Source organism: Syngnathus acus, chromosome 10 (assembly GCF_901709675.1).
Source record: "Syngnathus acus chromosome 10, fSynAcu1.2, whole genome shotgun sequence".
NCBI classification, from domain to species: Eukaryota; Metazoa; Chordata; class Actinopteri; order Syngnathiformes; family Syngnathidae; genus Syngnathus; species Syngnathus acus.
The window spans coordinates 6,244,939-6,254,250 of NC_051095.1; the positions used below are offsets into that span (position 1 = coordinate 6,244,939).

Sequence of the window (9,312 nt, forward strand, 5' to 3'; positions counted from 1 at the left end):
ACGTTGTTTTTTGTTGTTGTGTGTGTTGGAGGGGAGGGGTGGATGCTGCCATTTTTTTGGGGGTCACACACAAACATTCCCACCATCATGATCGTGATTTACCGAAGTCAAATTCCTTGTTTGGCACGCTCAAACATGGCGAATAAAAACTCTTGAATCTTGAATCATATGCGGAAATCAAACTCACGGTACTCAACTCACGGAACTCAAGGGAGAAAACAAAATTTGACTTCCATTTGCATTCGGCATTCTGGAAAAGGAAGTGCATCACGTGGTTGGAAAGGCTACCATTTATTTTGGGTGTGTGGAGGGAGGGTATTTGTGACGTCAAGAGGCCAAAGTTTGTCATCGTGAAACTCCTTGTGACAACCCGATGGCGTTCTTCCTCCATGTCTGCACCCGTGACGCAACAAATAAGAAACGCTCACCGTCTTGACTTCATTTTATTTTCCGATTTCACAGTCAGACGTTTTCTTTTTTTATCCATGTACAATAATAAAAATAAATCTTTCTCTTCAAGGTTCTACATTCGACATACAAGTGCAACAATTGTGTCCCACATATAAAGTGCGTTTTTTCATTTTTTTTTCATCCTGATGCTGTTTAAACGGTCACAGTATCACACACGCACGCATTCACACAAATAACACAACATGCAACTCAAATAATATTTGTCAATGAAGGCCATACTCGGTCCATATATTAGCTCTGTCGTGGTTTTTCTGAATCGATCCTGTATGTGGGACTTCCTGAATTGCGCACGGGTTCATTCCCGACCGACTTCGGACACTTTGACCTGAAACCCAGTAATTTGAAAGCCTTGTGTGAATGCTGGACACCCCAAAAGTGACTGAAAACAACTCTTGAATGGGAATACATGAAGAAGAAATGAGCGTGACATTCCGTACGTATGTTTTCCAAAAGCGCTCAGGCAGAGTGAAAGATATCAAATGTTTTTTGTCCGACAGACACGTACAAACAAAAATAATACACTAGCAAGGTGGAAAGTATGGCCCTTTTTTCCTAACGCACCATTTGTCCCAGAAAAAAAAAAAAAAAAAAAAAGCGCAGCCGACATGTCCCCTGATCAAACATTACAAAAATAGACATTTCTGTACAGGATTGCATAATAAAAATAATACAATTAGTTGCCTGGATCAGAATGTCAACTTCATATCACGTAGTGTGAGCGAGCGCGTGTGTGTTTGCTAATGGGGATGATTCATTCCAATTTGGCTGTGTGAGTACACACACACACGCGCGCAGTGAGTGCTCGCTCAACTCTTACTCCAGAAATGCTTTAATATTCATACATGACAGAGATGAATTGTGATTCAAATAAATCCGACAAAGGATGTTTTACATCAGGGGTCCCCAACCCCCGGTCCGCGGACCGGTACCGGGCCGTGGGTCACTTGGTACCGGGCCGCCAAGCAGCACAGAATTTTTTTAAAAAATTTTTTTATCGACGATCAATTAATTCAGGTCAAGACGGTCGTCCCGGTCACGTGACATGTTTCCTCCAGTCGAGCTAGCAAAAATGAGTAAAAATTTATTTTGAAAAATATTTAAAAAAAATTGGCGATTGTTTCCCAATTACATCCGTCGGGTCAGGGTCAAGACGCTCGTCTCGGTCACGTGACATGTGACTTCAGTCGAGCCCGCGAAGCAAGCAAATATGAGCAAGAAACAGGTGTTTGGAAAGCTTCGGAAAGGGAAAAAAAACTCAATGAGGAGACGGAAGAAGAAGAGGTTCTAGGAATCGGAAAGCTGCATTTAAAAGAACATTTCTGGAGTCCTACTTAAAATATGGGTTTATCGCCACACGTGACCAAGCCCACTCCGCATAATATGTGGCGACAGGCTAGCTAACAAAGCAATGAAGCCTTCAAAACTGCTTCGGCACATGGAGACCAAGCATCCTGCATTAAAAGACAAACCTTAACCACTTCGGGTGTCATTGTCTCCGATTACGCCTAGATGGGACCGGCTCGTTTCTGACAAACAAGCTCAGTGTTCCCACTAATTCAACGTAATGGTGAGTTTTATTTTTATGTCGTTTATACTTGTCAGTCGTATCATTTTAGTTCATCGTATTTATATATTTATTATAAATGTTTTATTTATTTATATAAATGTATTATTTGGTGCATAAAAGGTTGGGAACCACTGTTTTACATGATGCCACATTCACCAGAATGACTTTTTGGGGATGGCGCTACACTTGAGCTAGGATGGGCTATGGCCTCCTCAAAAATTATTATAGCCTCGTTTAAGCCCCTTTATTTGATTAAGTATAATTAATTATATTTATTTATTTTAATTATTTTCCGAGCTCCCTATGTATTAGTCACATGCCCCCCTTTTCCCCCTCTCCAAATTCTGGAGCTGTGCGTGTTGCTAACAGAAGATTGCGTTTATCAGTGTGTTCTACCGGCGCCAAGCTACCCTGAACAATCATCTTGCGATAACGACAAATACCCACGAGCTACCTCACGCACTGTATGCGCTATAACTAGCTTAACGTGTACCAAAAGTTAGCTTCTGTGCAAGAGTTGACTGCAAAACATGTGCTTCAGATCGAATGATTAATTGATGGTTATGCTGACCTCACAGCCAGCTTTGGTGTGTCTCTGACAAATTGTTGGAAATGTTACACGAGAGCCAAAAGAAAACACCGAATGGCCGTGAAAGATGTGCGCAAGTTAGAATGCACACCAACAACCTGCGCTTTTGGTTTTGTGTTCACCAACCATTTCCCCTCGAGTTCACCGTCAAGTCCCCCCCAATCCTCCTTTACCGCATTTGAACGTCGTCGACACATTTCATGTCGTCTCTGCAAAACACGTTATGGAAAAAAACTTAGATGGCACATCTTGATGGGTCTGTGAAAGCAGATACCAGCTCAAAGAGCACTTTGTCACATTGTTTCCTCTGAATCGGGCCGTTGACAGAAGAGGCTGTGATCCGATCACGAGGCACGCTGAAGGAAACGAGCCCACCCCGGCCGCCAGCCCGACTGGCCGTGGCGCTGTCCTTGGTGCCTAATTCAGGCCACATGCTTCCCTCGCGCATAGCGGGAGGGTTAGCGTTGACGTCAGACGCATGCTATCCCTCTCTTACTTTTGCTTTGGATTGTGCGCTTGTTGGTCCAAATGTGCTTGTGATGGAACTCAATGGAGCGATGAGATGATTCCACACTTGAAGCCTCCGCCTCATGGCCTTGTTTGTGGGACAGGCTTGCTCGACAGGGTCCTGGTGTTCATGCTACTCCTGAGAAAGGCCTCAAAGAGAGTTTGGCCGGCCCCAAGGTCGCGTCCCAGGCTGCTCGCGCGTAGAGTATCAGCTTCCGCCGCCAGATCCCACCTTCCCGGGCTACACGTCGCTGGAGGCCCGCGGTCTGAGCGAGAGGTTGGACGGGACGCAGCCGCAGCAGGCCATCCATAGCGATTTCTGGATGTCCGGGTTTCGAAAGGCGTAGATGACGGGGTTGATGACGGAGCAGCAGGTGGCGGGCAGCGCCGCGGCATAGGTGTACACGGCCGGGTAGCTGGAGTCGGCCACGATGGAGTACATGGCAAACGGCAGCCAGCACGCCCCGAAGGCACACAAGATGGCCGACAGCGTAGAGACGCCCTTGGTGGTGGAGATAACCACAAACTGCTGCTGCACGGCGATCTGCTGCGCGTGGCGAAAGGCGATCTTGCAGATCTGCAGGTAGAGCTGCATCATGAGACCGAAGACCAGCAGGAAGGCCACGGCGAGCGCCACGGCGTTGCTTTTGGTGACCGGTCGGCAGATGCTACACGCCGTCTCGTCTCGCAGGCAGTTCCAGCCCAGCGCCGGCAGCAGGCCCAGCGTCACGCACGACAGCCAGATGAAGAGCACCATCACGTAGGTGAAGGTCAGCGTCCGCTCAGTGTGGTAGGTCAGTGCGTTGTACAGCGACAGGTAGCGGTCCACCGTGATGGCCAGGATGTTGAGGACGGACGCCGAGAAGGCCGACAGCAGCAGTCCCGCCGACAGCAGGCTGACCGGCTCCGGAGACCCGTCGGCCAGGTAGGTGAAGACAAAGTTGAGAATGAGGCCCAGGCCGGCCAGGAGATCGGCCACCGCCAGTGAGCCGATCAGGATGAAGGTGGGCCCCCTCAGCGTAGGCGTGTAGAAAAGCACGGCGATGACTAGCGCGTTCTCGCAGGAGATGAGCGTGCCCGTCACGCACAGCACCACGTCCCACGGGCTCACCTCCGGGCCAGCCGGCCGCAGCTCGGGGCTCATCTGCACCGTCGGCTCCGAGGAAAAGTTGGACGCTTCCTCCGAGAGACCCCACCACGACCACGAGGGCGTGGACGAGTCCAGGGGGGAGGAGGAGTTGAGGCCACTCGCGGTGGCCGCCGCCAGCGACAGGGTCATGGCTGGAAGAGGAAGTGCAAAGGAAGGACGGAAGCTCGTCAAGCGGGTCGGGATCGGCACGTGGAGAAAACGGCACCGAAATGATGCAGAGGGGAGGCTGGCGGCCAGTGGCTGCCATCCCCGCCGTCTCACTCGTGCGTTCATTCATTCACTAAAAGCAGCGCACGCAAACCATTCTTCATGCAGCGGAACACACGCACGGAACAAATCGACATACCGATAAAGGCTTCCATCGGAAGGCTTCTCGTCCTCATCCGGAGGAATAGGTCTCGGGCATTATCAACAAAAGCTATTTTTAGAGCGGCTCTAAAATTGGTGCATGACGTTCTAGGGCAGGCGCGATTCTCAAGCTGCGCGAGTGTGCAATTTATAGAATTACTTCGACATCATCATCAGAAGATGCTGATGATGCAGTCTGGAGGGGAAAAAAAATCCTGCTAATTTTAGCTCAGCGAGCCAAATGCTATTTGGAGCTCCATTCACAAAAAGAGAGGAAAAAGGGCTAGCAGCAAGACCCCCCAGCTGCTCCTCCCCCTCCGTGTGATTCTGGGAAGGTCACAAAGACCACCCCTTTCCCCCAAAACCCTGTCGGCTGCGTGGTGCACATCACTGCAGTAAAAAAAAAAGTAAAATAGACTTCCAGACTTGGCAGCTCCTGCAAAGCGGAGGACTTCATGCAGCAGCAGCAGTAGCGGCAACGCATAATCAAACAAGAATTCACCTGTCATTCAGCTGCAGCGGAGCGTGAGCGGGAGTACGAGCGAGCGGACGCGGGAGCACGTCTCGCTGAAGAAGGGGGGTGACCTGCCTTGTTGTTGTTCCCTGCAAGAAAGAAACAATGTTCTCCCCTCCTCCTCCTCTTTGTCTGCTCCCTCTTTTTCTAGGCAGTTAGCATCACGCGCCTGCCTGGGCGCTTGGCTGGCATGGTGAGTCGGCTGCCGTCTTCACATCGCATGCACGTCCGCCCGCCCGCCTCCACACACGTGACGTCACCAAAGTCTCCTCCTGAGCCCCCAGCGTCATCTTGAATCATGCCAGGCGGGATGAAAAGCATCCAGATGGAGGGAGGGAGCTTGGAGGAGCGTTTACGTGCACGGAGCTCCTTGGGACGCATTTGTCCTCATTGGCGTACGGGCACGATCTTGAGGGTAATAACGATGAAAAGATTTTATGGTATGCACTACACGAACCGTGATGCAGCTGGACATCACAGAGATGATTGAAAAATTCCTGCTCTTCAAAATGTACCCGTGACTCAACATTGCGTCATCAGAACTGATGACCTTTGCGAAAGGTCACCCGCACAGGAGTTTTTGCAGTCTGCTGCGGCGCTCATCACACAAAGCCCAACTTCAATGCCATTGCTGCTTTTATGGCCCGATCAAAGAAAACAAACAGCATCGTGTCAATTTCATGGCAAAGCTACTTCCTTGAGCTGCACGCAAATGGAATAAGATGACAACAAAAGCCAACTCATCCCTGAATGTAAATAAGTTTTTTTTTGCCATATTTTTTATGAAGGACGTCTCATCATTTTTAAATCATTTTTTCCTTGTAGGAAACTCTTTGCTTTTTTTTGTATTGAATATTGTGAAAGTTTCATGCTAATTTGAGACGTCAATGTTGTAACATTGTTTCAATGCTTTTACATTTTTTGTCTTTGCTTGTGAATGAAATGACTATTAGAAAAAATCGTATATTTGGGGGTAAATTTGTACTTGCTGATACTTTGACCTTCTGTGTCAATGAGAATCTGTTCTTAATGGGCTTACCTGTAGGCATTGGCGGAGCTAGCGGGGGGGGGGGGGGGGGGGTACACTGACCCCCCCCCCCCCCCGCTGTAAAATATGCTTATGGGTACTTCACAGGAATCTTTCCCTCCATCCCCTGTAGAGAATATTTAGTAAATGTTTATCAGTGTTTTTTCGTAAATTTTAAAGATAAGTATTTTTTGTGTGTGCATTTTTTTTTAGTTTGTTTTGCAGACACGTCCTTGCAGACTATGTCGGTGACCTTCACAAATAGTCTCAGTGGGACACATAAGTTGTGACTGCATATTCACCGTTTATGTACAAAATGTCAGGTGAGGAAAAAGAGACTCCCATGAACTCGCCTTACCCGTCAAAGTTGTATCCTACAAAGAGAAAGTGCTGCGTCACTGCTCTGATTTTCTGACACTTGCGGCGGTGACTCATCCCTCGCTCTCCCCGCATCATTGAGCTTACAGGGTGCCACAAACAGCGAGTGCTTCGCCGGCTCTCAATGGAGACGCACGAACGCGATGACCGCGTTGGGGTGCAGTTTGTGTTCGATGAAAGGTCTCTGAAAGCGCAAGAGGGAGCCACTCAAGTGAACTTTGGCGTCCCAAATGCTAACTTTGACAATGAAATTCTCCAGGAGCGTTCGCAGTCGTTCCAGCCGATGCTTTTTTCCTGCCTGGTCCTTTTGTTTTGATTTGGATTGGTTGCCGACAGCCGCTAGGGGGCGCGGTTACACACTGTCTGGGGAACATCGGCTCATTTGGCTGTGATGTCTAACCTTAGTCGTTCTTTATTTGGCCTTCTGTTTCATTTGTCAGATTTATGCTACACTTATGTCCTAGTGAGACAACCAGGTGTGTGTGTCCTATTGACTGAAGGAATTCCCTTCAAGAGCTGTTCCAATGCTGACAAAGGTAGAAGGCCGCCCGCTGTCACTTTCATGACTGCAAGAAAAAAGCCTGAGGCAACAGAAAGACAAAATAAACAGGAAAGGAGTGCATCCCTGAATGCAACATTGTGCAGTGTTAATGACAAAGTGCACTAAGCCAAGGAGCAAGTAGAAGCAGCGCTGTTGGGAACGCAAGACTCGACTCGTTTTGTGTGTCCGTAGCGCATGCATGGCCGCTTTCTGTGTCACGTGACTAGACCAGTAGTTGTTGCCATGGAGGCCGCTTGTGCCTTTAGTTTGGTGCAAGATGGAAGGCTCCATGGTAGATGACGTAGAAGCTTTAATTTGGTTTTCTTCCATTACTACTGCTGCCCTTAATTGAAGTGCTTATAGTTGGCCCGGTTCCTCTCTGTGCATTGTTCGGAATCTTCCGGTAGACTTGCGTTCATCCAAACACAGCGGCTGTTTGTAAAAAACGTGGCTCTCACCTGTTTGTTCCAACAATTTCCTGCATGTTGTCATGGGAACCAATCTGCTGACGGGTCCAGCACACAGCAGCCTCTTTGTTTTTCCACTCTGGCTGCATGTGTGCCTTTTTGTTATTGACTCGTTCTCTTGGATTCCATCAAGTTGCTGACGTGCAGCCTGCATGGCCGCCACTTGTGGATCAACATAGCCGCTACAAGCAGATGACTCAAATGATGCCCATCCGCCCGCCTCCCAGCGGCATTTATATCTTGAATAGATATTCCCCCCCCCACACGTTTTCAGCGCCTCACTCTTTGGCTATCGACATATTGACTGTGGCAAAGGAGCAGCGTTCCATTTGCCGCGCAGCCGGTGCTCTGCCTCATTAGCGTTACCAGCCTTTGGCCCGTCCTTCTGATCAAAAGGCAAAAGATGTGACTCCTCTAAATAATTGATCTCCCTCACGGTTGATGGATGGATGGATGCCCTTTTCAAACTTGTCCACACTGAATGGAGCGATGGACGGCACGGCACCGCTAGGTGGCAGCATTGCAGTGCACAGGGGCCACATACAAACGAGTGCTCCTGCCCCATCCCTTCATCTTCTCATCTATTACTGAGATGCTAATTAGCTGATTGATGAGACTTCGCTCCCCGTGACCCATTAATGACCTTTCGAAATGTAGGTCATTCTAAAATGACGATCGATGCTTTGCTCGTACTGGTGTACTATTAAATGTTGCCCTTCTTGGTTTTGTTTCCAGTGTGAGCTGTGTGTCCTCCCTGTAGCTTTACTTTTGTCCTCTTCAGCTAGCGTGAAAAATTACCATCAGCCTCCAAGGTTTTGATCGAGTCCTTTTTCATACTAGGCCACATCTCCTTTTAAGTGGTGTCTTTTTGTTAGCACCTTTGCTTTTTTTTTTCTCTATCTTTTAGACCTTTTCAGCTAGTCTAAATGCTATCCCAAGCACTGACCTACATTTAGAACTTGTATTCTTTTTGTTTTCATTCAGAATTTACTATCGTTTTCTTCCTTGTCTCCTGGTTCAACTGTGTCTTTTACTTTCTCCAGTCCGTAAACCAAACAGTATGTTTACCATTCGTCATACTTTAAATAGACCCGCATACGGACTCGCAGATTGCAAGTTTCAATAATAATAATAATAATTAAATATTATTATTATCATCATCATCATGCTGTTAAAAGGTGGATTCTGTGTGGTAAGCCCCCACCGAAGGCTCACATCTCCAAAAACATAGTCCTGGCACGATGGAAGCCCTGACCACCTATCCTAGAATTGCCCCTGATATGCCAGAATTATTATGATCCATCATCCTATTTATTAGCAGGGTAAAGAAACGTGAGAGCTACTTTTTTTTCTTTATTCTCGCTCGCTCTGCAGCAAAAGAGGAAACCTTGGAATGCTGTGAAAATCATCGCCTCCTCTTGTTGCTTGCGTCATCTTTTTGTTGTTAAGGGCAACCACAGGATGGAGTAGAATGCAGGAACGCTGTCACCTGAGCACTGTGTGTGTGTCCGTCCGTATGTATCATTCAAATAGCCTGAAATTTCACAAGCACGGCAGAATGAGCTGTACTTGTGTTTATTTCAAGCGGGAAGCACGCAGGTGACCTCTGCCCGGGGCCAACAGTTGCTACCAAAGGGGACACATTTGTGATGAATGTGATGCTTGTGCACATTTACGCAGCACTGTATCAAAATGTACCGACTAATGGAGGTCATGACATGCATTGGCGATCGATCGAGTAGTTTATTTTTTA

General features: G+C 47.9%; 1 protein-coding gene across 2 annotated transcripts; it reads right to left on the reverse strand.

Annotated features, from left to right (window-relative positions):
* Positions 1-2,098: 2,098 nt before the first annotated feature.
* Positions 2,099-5,380, reverse strand: gpr185b (G protein-coupled receptor 185 b). Of its 2 annotated transcripts, none has more exons than XM_037262742.1 (2): positions 5,135-5,380; positions 2,099-4,415 (listed from the first exon to the last, which is right to left on the reverse strand). In XM_037262742.1, the coding sequence occupies exons 1-2, from the start codon at positions 5,139-5,141 to the stop codon at positions 3,376-3,378; spliced, it is 1,047 nt and encodes a 348-aa protein (XP_037118637.1). In that variant the 5' UTR covers positions 5,142-5,380; the 3' UTR covers positions 2,099-3,375. The 2 variants fall into 2 exon arrangements, with proteins under 2 accessions (XP_037118637.1, XP_037118636.1); XM_037262741.1 differs by having other exon boundaries at positions 4,631-5,380.
* Positions 5,381-9,312: the final 3,932 nt, after the last annotated feature.

What these genes read in the sequence shown, in the direction of transcription:
- gpr185b (XM_037262741.1), bottom strand. Translation starts at nt 4,667, where the DNA reads ATGAGGACGAGAAGCCTTCCGATGGAAGCCTTTATCG. An exon ending in TCCGATGGAAGCCTTTATCG is followed by an intron (nt 4,416 to 4,630) that starts GTATGTCGATTT and finishes TTCCTCTTCCAG; the next exon opens with CCATGACCCTGTCGCTGGCG.